Here is a 14,943-nt window from a genome sequence, read left to right as displayed (position 1 = left end):
CTATATATTTACATTTTCACTTCGCTCCGCCTCAATGAAACTAGTAAACTTCCGATCACTTCATTTCCCAATGAAGATGCTTGGTCACGCGCTGACCTCTGACCGGCGTGAGAATACATTTTGACATTGTTTACATTTTGACCTACATTGTAGTTTTACGCCGCTTCAGTTTTGAACGAACTTTCTGCGATGTGGCCTAGGCCTATCGTTGTACATTTAGAAACACAGACAGGAATGCTTGATAAAGTGATATTAGAAATTGTCAGTAATATAATATTATAGTCGCCTAGAGATATTTTACACGTATTTTGATGAAACACTGAATTAGGCTCAAGCCCAGGTAAAAAAAATGCTGAGCATAGCCTGAACCGGGGATGCTTCAAAGCTCTCTATTTAGGCCTATAAATATATGCACTGCTGACAAGTAAACAAAGCATGAAATTAAAACTAAAAGCATTTATTTGTTTAATGTTTAGAGAAATATCTTAATTCAAGCACACGTAAGAAAATTTTAACAATGTTATCTTCAAAAAGTGTAATTTGGGTTAGCGTCACGTTAGGACCGAACGCAGTGAGGTTCACCACTCATCGCATAGCCTAGTAGGCATAATCGAACGCAAATAGTTTAATGTGTACAATATATGTGAAACGGTGTCATACATGTAAGCTTAGAAACGATAGATTCCATGAAAATACGCTCAAATAGCAAACAGGCTAATTTCAGTGACATTAAGCCTAACGAAACGATTCTGTGAGTGTCAAAATCCACGGCATTGGAGGGTCGTTGGAAACCGCCAACATTTCAAATCGATGTTTCTCTACTTACTTTATACCGAATTTTAATCCCCAAACTCCAGTAGACAGAGAAGTTATCACATTTCAAGAATAACACAGAAGTCTTCCAGTGATCTGCGACTAAGTCCCGCATTTTAACACGTTTTATTGAGCCCCGGAAGCATGGTTATTGGACTGCATCACATACCATAGACACAGGGGTTGGATTTCACAACATGTTTAGTTAATACATATTTAAATGTCAGCTACAAATAATTATCAGACGGGAATACAGCATTCAGTTAATTCCATAACAATTATAATTGAGTTTTAAAAGGTTTGATTATGTTTAGATACCAACTATTCAGCATTTTCACCACAATCGTCATTTTCTTCGAAACCGGACCCCTGCTCAATCGAGCGACCGGATTACACATTGACTGCACTGCTAGTACTGCGCAGCAATTTTTGTATTTGAAGCTACATAATAATGTTTTATGAAAAATTTAAGCCATTAATTCTTGAATATATAAAAACAATATTTCAAAATCGCCGTTTTTTATCGTAACAACGCACAAAGAATGAAGTTATTTTCGGAACTACATTTTGTGTTGCCTTGGTGACGAGAAGAACTGACTGGCGGCTGTTCCGTAGCTGTACATACATGTACGATAACTGGTACAATGTTGCAAAATTGTATAATAATCTTATACCGAACACATATAATTTGACTTTTTTTAACAGCGGAATTTTTAAATTGGTTAATGTAAATATAAGGATTGATTATCAATTTTGTTGCTTGCATTGACTGATGAAGAAAGTTAATCTCGTGCAAATGTTACATGAACTGCTTCGCAGTTCACTTCATTTGCACGAGATTAACTTTCTTCATCAGTCAATGCAAGCAACAAAATTGACAATCAATCCTTAATTAAGCACATCTGAGACGGTGCTACATATGAGTAAATAGGTTGGATTAGGTAAAACTAAAATTGGAAAAACTGGAACAAATTTATCCATGAATGAATATATTAGTGTATGACATAAAATGTTCGTAGCGTAGAACCTTTGTTGTTTTCAATCTTAATTGCAATGCAGTCACTAGTAAAAATAAGTAATTTCCCTTCGATATTGTTTAAGAGTATATTGCTGCCATAACGGTTGATTACGTTCATAACAGTTTTTATAATTTGTAGAAGCTAATTTGCAAACGATGTCGTATCTTTTGCTTATATGGTGTTTCGGTAATACGAAATACTAACGAGTTTAGCAACACAATAAGAAGTTGGTAAAATACAAATGTACCATGTGTTTATCTAGTTAAACATCTTTGACATAACCTCTTTGAACTAATAATATATGATCCATCAACCAATTCACTGAAAACTATATTAGCTAGTTAATATTTGGTTTGTGAATTCACACCAATTATAAAAACCAAAAAACCCAAACATTGTGTTTTACATAGAAATTCCTACATGAATATTGGCAGAAAATCGCTTATAGTAATTGTATCGCATAAAATAGGATTTATTGGTAATATATTGACACATAAAGACGAATTCTGATAACTCCATGGACAAAATCTTTACAAGAACGTTAGGTTCGTAATTTTGGTCATAAAGTTATAATTCAAAATCTACAGAGATTTCGGGAAAATTACCCACATCTTATTAACGTTATCGAGTACAGGTTATGTTATGTATTTGTAGCATTACAATACAGAAACACATAACACTTGGCATACCAATTGCGTCAACATGGTGAACTCTTTTATTAGACATTTCCAATAATCATCGTAACGTACTACGCGCGCAGACTCGGACGCGTACTATAATGGAACAAACACTAGATAAACCTTTGGTCTGCGTTACCACACAGGGATTATTATGCCCTTTGCATAATATGATAACATTAAACTAAAGAACACACCGGGTACAGTCAGTGGTTCTTTAGTAGGTTGTTCCCGGTTATCTCCCTTTACATGTTTCATTGCTATTTTGAAGGTCTGCAAAAATCTTTCGGCCAATCCGTTTGCACGCGGATAATAGGGCTCGGATGTAATATGCCGGATCCCGTTCTGTTTCATGAACACTTCCTTGGACTTGAACTGTGGTCCAATGTCAAGACCAGTTGTCGTGTGAAGACCATACTGACCTGAACAGAATGCGTAGTTTCTTAAAATGGTGAGACTTGTAGTCGTGTCGATTTCATTGGGTATATTTCCGAATCACTTGGAATGGGAATCAACAACAAGTAGAAGGAACATGTAGTCTATGAAAGGGCCAGCAAAGTCCACATGCAGTCTATCCCAAGGGGTGGTTGGCTAGTCCCATGGGTGTACAGATGCTGCTTTCGGCAAATTACTGGTAGTTTGACAACCAATTGTGCAACTTGCACGTTTGATATCATTGTCCACCACACTTATGAGCGTGCTAAATTCTTCATTCTTATAATGCTTAGGTATACATTATGTAGTTCTTCTAGCACAGTAGCCTGGAGGGTTTCTGGCACAACTACGCGATTTCCTCCACATTACGCATCTTTGATGACAAGTAAACTCACACGGTTACAATAGTGTTTGGATTGGTCATCTTTTGGAAAGTTGCTTGTTCCCCGAAAAACATGTTTAAGAACTTATAATAGTTTTTTTTCTCTCCGTACTTGGACATGAGAAACAAGTAAGCTCTCCAGTTGATATGTATAAAGCACAAATGCTTCATCTATATAGTTTTTGTTGTAGCAGAGGACAGCAGTTAACTTGCTGATTCCTTCAGCGTTGCAGTGGTTCGTTCTTGGTACGGGGTACGGCGGTACTCAATGTCATATGAGTGACCAGCAAGGAAAAGTGCGTAGCTTTGCAGTCTAGCCGCAGTAATTGAAGTATTGACTTATGTGGGTGAATGGCTTATGGTCCGTGACCAATGTGAAACGATAGCAATGTAGGTAGGTAAGGAATTTTTTAATTCCAAGTACAATCATAGAGCTCTCTTAACTACCTGTGAATAAGCCTTTATTGCATTCTTCAAGGCCCGTGTTTCAAATGCGATAGGTAGTTCGGAATCATCCGGTCTGATGAAAGAAACAACGGCTTCCAAACCGGAAGGTGAAGCATTACATGTCTCACGGGTAGCTGAGTATTGTAGTGACACACTTGTTCTGATGTTATGAGCTTTCACTGTAGTAAAAAGCATTGTCAAAAACACGATAGTCCATTTTCAGACATTCTCATTATGTAACAGTTCATTCAATGGCGCAACAACATCGGATAGATTTGGTAAGAAAATAGTTTACGAGGCCTAAGACAGAACGAAGTTGTTGTACATGTACATCTTTCGGTATCGGTGCATTCAGCACGACACTGACCATTTCTAGGGATTTCTGTAGACCTTCTGTATTGATTGATGTGCCCACAGTATGTAATTACATTCTTAAAGAACTCGCATTTATCAAGGTTGTCTTTCAAGTTGCATGACTCAAGTCTGTCAAGGACAGTGTTCAAGTTCTCCAAGTGTTCCTTGTCTGTTCTGCCACTGATTATCATATCATCAAGTATACCGAATGTGAAAGGTATGTTGTGTAGTACTTGGTCCATTCATTGCCCATTGTGCTGCCATATCACAGGGTCTGAAGCTACTCTGAAAGGAAATCTGCTGCATTGAAAAAGGCCCTTGTGAGTGTTAATTGTTAACAGCTCTTTGGAAACATCACCCACCGCCATTTGTAGATACAGATCGGACCATTAAAATTCTAAGCGATCCTCTCATCGCGGTAATTTAGCGCGACGAAGCATGGCATCACAGTGAAGGATTGCGATGATTTCACCGCGATGAGCTTATTATGCCTATGTATCACCGGGATTTTCGTCTCGTCATCGCGGATTCTCGTAGCGATCGTGTGTTGCAATGACCCCCGCGATCGTAACGGTCGGAACGAGTGTCAGCAGGGTGTCATCGCTAAAGGCTTAAAATTTTATTTGTCGGTGGCAGCGGGAATACGTTCATTGTTTGTAACTGCTTTTCGTTTTGTAAAGCTATTGATTTTAAAATAGATCTGAACTATTGTTTTTTTCGTTATAGTTCAAAACGTTCATCTACTACACAAAATAAATTTAAAATCATATTTTGTATGTTCCATGTTCGCAGCACTAGCCTACATATGCACATGTATGTACATGTATACGGCCGCGGTCGCTTCATCTTTGCCATTAAAAGAAGAAAATACATCGGCATCTTTCTAGAGAACATATTCGGCAACTGAATAAAGAATATAATATGTGTTTATTTAAGCATTTATAAGTTCTTGATTCATGCACTAGCCAACATACATATGTAAGTATGTACGGCCGCGGTCGCTTCAACTTTGCAATTGATCAGCTCATAAAAAAGAAAAATACATTGGCATCTTTCTAGAGAACACATTCGGCAACTGAAATAAATAATATTATTTTGTGTTCATTTAAGGATTTTATGAGTTGTCTTGGTTCGTGTTAGGTCTCAAAATTTAATACGAAACCGCATGCATGTGGTAGTCCTACCGCCTCCGATGTTGCACTTTAAAATTGCTACATCATTCACATCATCTTCTTGGCTCGTGTAAAATTTCGTAACGTAGCTTTCAACACCTGTACTACGTTCCAGGACAAGGCATGCGACAACCATTGACAAGGATGTGTATTTTACGGTCGGTTGATTTTGTACCTGACATCTTCAGTTTTACCTGTGACATCATCGTATACATCCTGTATTTTGGTATCCCACTGGGAACTTATAGTTCTGTTATGAATCTAGGTTCATAACAGAACTATAATTTAAAGCCACACACTGATCTGATAACAGTAACAGATTCGGTGAATGGGAACATGTTTCCAATGGTAATCGACTATGTATCACTTATATCAGAGATCAGGTACAAGGAATATTTTGCTGATGTACCTTGTTGAAAGTGTAAACATTTGTGAGGAGGCATTGATGATGTAATGAATCATTGTGGCGTTTAGGGGCGTTTTCCCCTCCTTACACCGACATTTAAATTCCGACTGCTGCGCGCGCGTGGTTTTATAATGTTATTACAAATTGTTAAACGTATCGCTATTAACAACAAATTAAAAATTAAAAAAGAACTCTTATTAGCTTATAGGTTGTATTGAAAAAAAATTATTGGTGGGAGCTGATACAAGTGGGCGGGGCAAATCAAATCAGAACGTTTACGTCTCTGTACTCTAGTGTCGGGAGAATACCAGTGTTCTACGTCTGTCTTCATAGGACAAGTCTTTGATAGTTTTAATCCTCTTTGTAGCTCTACACTGCACACTTTCAATTTCAATAATATCCTTTCTAAAGACGATATCATTTTCTAACTTAAAGTCGTTTTGAGATACAAATATTGCAGCTACTGATGGCAAAAGTACATTTTCGTTTTGTCTGACTGCATCTCTAGTTGTTTTGAATATATAAGGTTTTGAATTTCGTTGGTTATAATTTTATGTAGTGGAATGTTCTCCTCTATCTCCTTAGCAATGTGCTGACTGAGGACTTCTCAGATTTCTGAGACATTAAGACAGTTTGTGTAGTTGTATATATGGTAAAATTTTGCCTTATTAGCTATGTAGTCTCCTCTCTATGAAAGTTGTATCTTGGTTTAGTGTTGTCCTCCTGGATTGTTGTCAAAGTAACACGATTAGGTCAAATGATAGTACTAAGTGGTCACTGGAACCTAAATTTGGATTATAATCAAGATTCTCTACCATTCCTTCCTCATTTGTGATGATCAGCTCCAGGATATTACTTGCTTGTCCCTTCTCTATATCTAGATCGGATCCTTTACATATGTTGGAACATGTAGCATGTCCTCAATAGTAGACATGAATTTGTTAGCATGGTGTCCAAACCGATCCTGACATTGTCTCCGAGTTTATGTGGTTTTAATTGAGATTTCCAACAAGTAATATATCTGCGTAAAGTTCATGGTGTTCAGCCTTTTAAGGATTTCTAGGATTTTGTTTAATATCTTCTGTGTTGTTTGGACCGCTGTAGATATTCCAAATAAGGAATTGGTAATTGGTCTCTATGTTCTAAAGTTTATCGTGCAAGATACCTGGTCTTCCAAGGAGTCCAGTTCAATGTATTCTGAACTAAATTTGCTTTTAATACATATTAATATTCCTTTCTTCATGTTTCTAACTACATAGTGGTAATAGCTTTCCATCTTGTAGTGACGATCGTCTTTAGTATATGATGGGCGTTTTTTTGAAGAATTTCGGTTAGACATATTATGCCAGGATCATTTATCCGTTTAGTGTCTTCTAATTCAGCCTTGTTAGTTTGTGTTAGGGTATCGCAGATCGAATACTAGTAGCTCGCAAAGTTGGCGTGCCATTTTCAAATATATAAACTGAAGTCCTTCTACTTGACGTTTAAACATGGGTGAAAACGTTATAAGTTTGAGTTGAGCTATTATAGAAACGTGAGATATGGGTCGCAGAAAGTGATTTTTGTGTCGGCCAATTTGAAAACCAATATGGCAGCCTCCAGAGGCCGTGGTTTTTTGGGGGTCCATTTTTTTTTGTCCTGAAACCTTATGTCCTAAAGAAGCCATTAGCAAAATTCCACGCTTTATGCAAATTTTGAACGATTTTTATGCTTAGCCGCTCCACTACCAGTTCAAAAGACATTTTCCCTAAGGTTATCCATCGTTTTTTGGAGGTAGTATCAGGTTGGTTTTAGCCTGCTCTCTATGCTGTCGAGTCTGACTTCATTTTTATCACACAGCATTTTAAGGGAGTTATTGATATGGTCCAGAGTTGGATTTGTTATATTACACACTCTGTATGACAAGGTAGTGTTGTCCATGTCACTATTTATTAGACACCGGTAGCCATATCTGAAATACTTGAACATCATTGGCAGTAAATTTAGCCCACAGATACCACATTGAATATGCTTAGCGTGTGTATTGAGTTCCGTTTTCGCATTGACGACACAGATATAGTGAATCTTGGGGTGTGTACATCTTATTCCGCTGGTCGTTTTACATGGTAAACACACTAGGTAGATATAATTAACAGGACTAAACTGTATAATATTTAAAGTTAGTTTATGCATGATATACAAATATATAGGTTACTGGCTCAGTGGCGGAGCAATGCCCAGACAGCTGAGCAGAAACTAATTCATATAAATGTCAGTGTTCAGCTACAAAGTACTCAGTGATCTCAGCCATTATTTGTTTAGAACATTCGTAGAATGTACCCCGTCCGTTAGAAGCGACCCCTGCGAGACGGCATTGTCATCATGATATTCATGAAAGATTCATGAACTTTCAATAATATGAGCAGATTGTGGTTTATGAAAAAATGTTCATGAATATTCATCAAATGACTCTCATGAACTCTTCATAAAGTTTTTATGAATCCATGAAACATTCATGATTGTTCATGATCAATTGCCTCAAGAATTATCCATGAAGTTTTATGCGTAGCTGACATTTATTAAGATTCTTCAAAATGAATGAAAAGATTTCAATCATTTTAAGGATTATAATGAATATCAGTTATCCATATAATTCATTAAATTTCCCGCCAAAGCTGTATCTGTGTTTTGGCACATTAGTGAACGGATTATTCCAAAGTATTATAAAATTGACTGCTGCGTATCACTGAATACAGATTTTGTTAGCACTTATCTGTGGCAGTATGAAAAATATAATGAACACAGTAAACTGTTGGTGATTTCATGTTTAACTCTTCTGAAGTTACATATCAATATATGAATTATACATATGTCATTTGTTTCTTCAAATATTGAATTGATTCCAATAGAATATTCATTACTTGGTTAGAAAATTTCAATTCTGGACCCCCAGTAGAGTTAATGAAATTCAGATACCACTGACTCCAAGTTTGCATTCATTAAACTTCATGAACACGACTCAATATTCATGAAATGTTCCAGTACATGAAGTTTTATGAATATTCATGAATTGTTTGTGCATACCACTGCGAGTTATAGTTCATGAATTACTCATGAATTATCACGTATAAAACATTCATGATCTTTCATGATAGTTTCAAGTTCATGAATATTCTTCAATATTCATGAAATTTTTATGAATTTTCATGAATGGGTTGTTCATGAATGTTCATGATTTCATGAATAAAAGAGGTTCATGAACGTTCCTGAATTCATGAATGAAAGGATTCATGAATGTTTATGAAATATTTTTCCTACATTATTCATGCAGTGTCAAGTTCATGAATTGCATGCACATATTCATGAATAATTGAAGAATATTCATCAACGTCTCGCAGGGGAAGTGTGATATTTTTTTTCCGACGTGTAGGCCTTGTTGCTCTTTCTCGACGTCAACATATCAAGGATAAGCTTTGGAGAGGCTGTTTCTAATTCACGATTTAGAACATTGATCACTTTGTACAGTTTATCATTTTTCACTCTTAAGATTGAGTCTGAGTCGGCAAGTGATTCCGCGTTAGCGTAGCCTTTGTTAGTATTCCATATTCGGATACTATAATAGGGACATTGCAGGATTGTGAATTTAACGGAATCTCCATATTTTCTACTGAGAGTCTGCCGTTTTGTTCTAGTACATTGTCGAAAGGGGCTTCTTGTAGGCTGATGAATCGACCAAGTCTTCTTGGTTCGGTCAGAAATATTGACACCTTAGTGTAGCGTCTGATGAAGGGCTTCCAATTCAAAACTCTATAATTAATTGAAACTGGAGTGTTCTGGCCAGGGCGACGTACCACACACCATACGTTTTTCAAAACGGCGTTTCAGCTCCATCTCTACGTTTTAGGCTCTTGCTGTCAGAGACGAAAATAAGTGTACGACCACACTTACGAACATCGTTCCTGTCGAGATATTTTTGAAGTTTAGAGACGCTCATGGAGATAATTACGAGGTATTGTAAAATGTAAGAGTAAGGGAAATAAAATACTTATATTACATGTTACTTATTATTTTATCTAATGGGCAGAAAGGTGTCTACACACAGAAGGTCGCCTCGACTCGTCCTCAGGCGGTAGCGATTTTGAGATTTGAATATCACGTAACAATAACAGTTAGCATCATGCTATTCTAGTGAAAAAATGTGGCACTAAAAGCAACCTAATGCCTAAACATATGATAGAATATATCGAAAACTACATGTTTATCAAAATATGACACTAAAAATATAAAGAAAAGATGATGATGATCGATTTTGATCAGGCGATCTTCGGGGGGAATTTTCTAACCATCCGCCATCGATGCGCTCGCAACACTCCCGGCATGCTGCTTACGTTTGTAAAACCTGAATCGATGTGCTATCACCGATGGTCTAGGGCATAGGTGTGAAGTAAGCTTTTCAAATAAAGCCATGTAAGGAAATGTAGCCGGTTGATGAAGTACACTCAAGTTCTTTGGTAATGTGTAAGTTTTGAGGTCTATGATTGCAAACAAGGCATTGACATTGTAAGTGTCCGGAAACATCGTTCGCTAGAAAGTACTGTTCAATACGTTCTGTAATGTTTCCCAGTTCTCGATGATTTCGTCGAACTCCTCAATTGAACTTTTAGCAAATCCCATGATGTGTTGCTCTTCCTCATCGCCACGATGTTACAACATAGCATTACAACACAGAGCACGCAACACCTGGGTATACAAATGGCGTCAACATGGCGTATGTTATGATCATGCATAGATTGTTCAAAAAGCGGCATATTTTCAAAACAAATCATTCTACGGGGACCATTAATATTTCTAATGTTTTTCGGGAGTTTTTTTTAAGTTAAAATGTTAAAGATGTATAGATGATGGCCTTATGATTGAATATTAAAGAGTTTGAGTTGGTTAGACTATATATAATTGAACTAATGTACAACAGCTGCCAAAAACACTTATTAACTATCATTTGTGCATATTTGAAAAGGGAAACATCTTTTTGCAAAAACATTAGATCTATGGTATCATAGCATATATGTCATTTTTTATTCTAAAATCGTCCTTCAATTTGATTTGACTCTTACTCGGGAGTTTTTTTCTAGTTCGAAACAGTTAATACTTAAGGCAGACTTATCTACAAGATTAATTTATAATTACATATTTACTACAATTTAATGCCGTATTAACTGTTTAGAATACTGCCCATACTATACAACAAATATACTTACAGTTGATATCCAGTGTAACTGAGGCCGTCCTCTCTCCCAGCGTCACGTCCTCGTTCTGGACCACACACCTGACCACGTTACCGTCCTGGTACCTGTCAGGTACGAGTTGTAGGACCTGTGTAGATATAAAACCCCCGTAACTTCCTGACGTGTTGGTGACGGCCGCTGTGTTAGGTATCCGTGTTGTACCGTTGTACCACGTGATGTGTACGTGTCTGTTGTACTCCTGTGTTGTACAGGTCAAGGTCAGAGTATTGGTACCGTCCGCCACCACCACTCTGTTACCGGTTATACTCACACTGTCAGGTCCGACTGTAAAATAAGTAACAACAATGGATATTGTATATCAGCCTTATTCTATAAAGTGGAGGCTCCAATAGACTCCATGTAATGATAAAATATCGGTACGATATGGATAATGTAATATTAGGTATAACGAAAACATAAATAAAAATAATGCATTATATAGGGTTCATTCAAACCATAACCTGTTTTATAATTCCAATATTTCAAAACACAATCTCAATAACTGCAAGAGCCACATATGAATCTATAAATTAAGATGCAGTCGGACTTGATGAGAGAAAAATATATGACAGTCGAAATGAAGCTTGTAACTTTGAAATGTAATTTAATCATCATAATTATTATATAAACTTAAAACGGACATGAACCTAACTAAACCTTGAGAGTTTGAGTAAAATACATATTGATGGCGTGCCAGATACCATACTAAATAATATAGTACAATTTTTATACAAATATGTCAAATAAAAAATAATTGAAAAGGAAATTCCATATTTCTACAGTGTATATTTTGGTGCGACCCGGTCGAGAAACTATGAGGAGTGAGATAAAAATAGTAGCATTGAACTTTAGTGAACTCCAACAATGCACTGCAAAAATTGTTAACAAAATGGCGAGTCAAAAAGTGGGTGAAGCAAATACAAACAAATTCCGATAAAAAACCGAGTTCGGTAAGTGTCATCAACGCACGCGATTATGAAATGAGGTAAATATAAATGGATCGCAGCAAAACAAGAGAAAGGAGGAAATTCCCATTTTATTGTGATGTAACATGTACCATTACGACAACAACAACCCATCGCGGTGCCCCGTCGAATGAAATATTTCGTTTGACTTTCGATTTACATCATTCTAACACTAAAACAAATTTGCTTATAATGAATATTAATAAATATACGGCTTACACTTCATACGTCAACGATAATACATTTTAAAAGCTTCTTAGAACATGGAAAACTAATTTCTTTGCCGTGTCAGTAACTTTGTTGTCCAGTTAAAGTTAAAATTCATAGTGGCATTTCTCTTCGGGTGTCTCTGGTGTGTGGGTTACGCCAAAGGCAAATGACGAAGAGTCCCGAAAGGAGTATAACAACATTTATCATTTCGGTCAGCCAATGAAATTGCAGCGGAGGTATCGCTTATGCGTAATACATGAGGATTTATAATTAAAATGTTACTATGAATTTTAACTCGGCGGCCGTACACAATTGTGAGTAATGTTTGTCCAGATTGGGCTGCAATCCTCGTAGTGACGGCACTTTGTATAGATGTGAAGGATGACTTTGAAGGGAAGGTTATTTGCTTTTTCCAACGGCAGTAACCGTTTTTGTAAAGATGTGATTTTTAGTACCTAAAGAATGTTGATTCTGGGAGCTTTTCATCCTAATTAACTATATAGTACTATTAGTACTATATAGAGTTTTATAGTACTTATATAGAGTATGATTTTTAACCGATTTTGGATCTAGACCTATAAAATTGTCTTAGGGCACTCTGGTGTGTCCATAATTATAAAATATGTAACTAATTCTCAGATCCCATGAGTGTCCGGTTACTGACTCTACAGTACAAGACTTCCCATTCGCCTAATGTGTGAAGACTGTGTCAGAGATACTTACACAATACTGTTACAGTTATAGTTTGTCGTACTGACCCAATCCCTTCCAGACAAGGCCCGGTTACTGACTCTACATTATATGGAGATCTCATTGGCCTGACGTGTGACTGTGTTAGAGATACTTACACAATACTGTTATAGTCTGTCGTACTGACTCAATCCCTCCAGACAAGGCCCGGTTACTGACTCTACAGTACACAGACTTCCCATTGTCCTGACGTGTGACTGTGTTAGAGATACTTACACAATACTGTTATAGTCTGTCGTACTGACTCAATCCCTCCAGACAAGGCCCGGTTACTGACTCTACAGTACACAGACTTCCCATTGTCCTGACGTGTGACGCGGCGTGAGAGTGATGACGTCACGGTGTATGTATCGGTAGAATTGTCCAGTACCTTGACCTCCTCTGGATTACTTGACAGCCATGTTCCCCCAACATTCCACTCGATGTCAGCAGCAGGTCTACTTCCTGTAGACACACACACCACCGTTATAGTCGTATTCTCTGTCTGAGACGATGGAATTGATAGAGTGGGCTGTCTTGGTTTTACTGGTAAAAATAAGACAAAAAGTACTAGTCTAATGGCGTGTGTTGTATCTAGTTACACTTCGGTTTCTGCACACACTTACGACTCTCACTTGCTTATATCTCGATCACCAAACGTGATCTGGTATAAAACCAACACAGTAAATTCTTTGGGTTAAATGTGTTAATGTGTGCCTGGATATCGTTTTTACACGGTGTGCCATTTCGTGTTTGCATCTTTACACCCCGAAAAGACGAAAATTAACAATTTCTGTATTTAAAATTTTCGCCCCGAAAAGACGAAAATAAAACACGAAAAGACGTAATTGATACACGCTAAATTATTGACTTACATTTTCGTCTTTACGACTTCAAAAATCTCGTCTGTTCGTCTTTTTAAATATGTTGATTCTCGTCTTTTCGCAAAAAGACGAACATTAACAAACCATAAATCAGCCACCGTTTTATCGTTATATAAAATATCACAATTTATATATATATATTACTGTATATATTCTTTCATTTTCAACTAATTATTATCCAATGATAGCGTACAGTTTTTTTCTATTCCATGGCTCCCCGAACACTGTAACCATATTATTCTTTTTTCATTGATTTTGATTTTGACTCAGTTTTTCTTATTTCCCTTTCTCTTTCACATTTAGTTATATATCTGTACATCGGAAAATTCGTATTGGGTACTCTCTTTTTTCAACATTTCTTAATACTGTTTATTTCGCATCTGGACAATCTAGACAAACAAGAACCGGCCAGCTTGTGTCGAATAAATTTAATTTGTTTTTGTCAAGTTACCATCATCTAATTACGATGGCTGACAGCGGCCGTCACCTCGTATAAAAATATTAGAAAAAAAGTGTACCTGAAAAGTGTGTACTATGACACCTCGTGCACACGACTTAGAAAAATGTATACAATGAATAATGTGAACCGTGACAAATCATATGCATGCAGTTTTTCTATAACACATCAGAAGACCTACTCTGCGTCTATAATACACTTTTCGTAAATATGAATGCCTAAAACAGAAGCTTTTTAATTAAAATTGTGGATCAAAATGGCTCATTCAAAACCTAAGCTCCGACATACTAACACAATGAAGGATTAACTTAAATACATTTTATGTTATGCATATATATTTTCAAATTTTGTGTTAATTCTCAATAACATATTCAAATGAATCCTTATAATAATGAATTTACTATTTACTGAAGATAATCTATGTAGAACTCCAAATTCATTTTGGGACTCTTTTTTTTCTGAGAAATCATTACACCATTTCCTCAATCAGAAGCAACGTTATAAATTGCGACACCATATTTTCCATTATGAGATGATGAAGTTAATTATTAAGCCAATGAAAATACTTATTACAAGCAAAATTTAAAATTTAAATAATAACTAAATGGTCGAGTTTCAATAAAAGCAATAATTGCGAAATAAAACAATGCATTACGTGACAGTTACAAAAGATTGACAATATATGTCCATTCCTGTATGATGCATATTTATAAAACTAGGTAATGGAAA

General features: G+C 36.4%; 1 protein-coding gene across 1 annotated transcript; it reads right to left on the bottom strand.

Annotated features, from left to right (window-relative positions):
• Positions 1 to 2,706: 2,706 nt before the first annotated feature.
• Positions 2,707 to 13,632, bottom strand: LOC138312770 (cell adhesion molecule 2-like; the record flags this gene model as incomplete). Its single annotated transcript, XM_069253532.1, has 4 exons — positions 13,554 to 13,632; positions 13,111 to 13,419; positions 10,943 to 11,254; positions 2,707 to 2,931 (listed from the first exon to the last, which is right to left on the bottom strand). Coding segments are annotated over exons 1-4 (925 nt in total), but the record flags the coding sequence as incomplete, so codon positions are not given.
• Positions 13,633 to 14,943: the final 1,311 nt, after the last annotated feature.

Source organism: Argopecten irradians, unplaced genomic scaffold, assembly GCF_041381155.1.
Source record: "Argopecten irradians isolate NY unplaced genomic scaffold, Ai_NY scaffold_0463, whole genome shotgun sequence".
In the NCBI taxonomy this organism is placed as follows: domain Eukaryota; kingdom Metazoa; phylum Mollusca; class Bivalvia; order Pectinida; family Pectinidae; genus Argopecten; species Argopecten irradians.
This window is presented reverse-complemented; position numbering and strand designations above follow the sequence as displayed.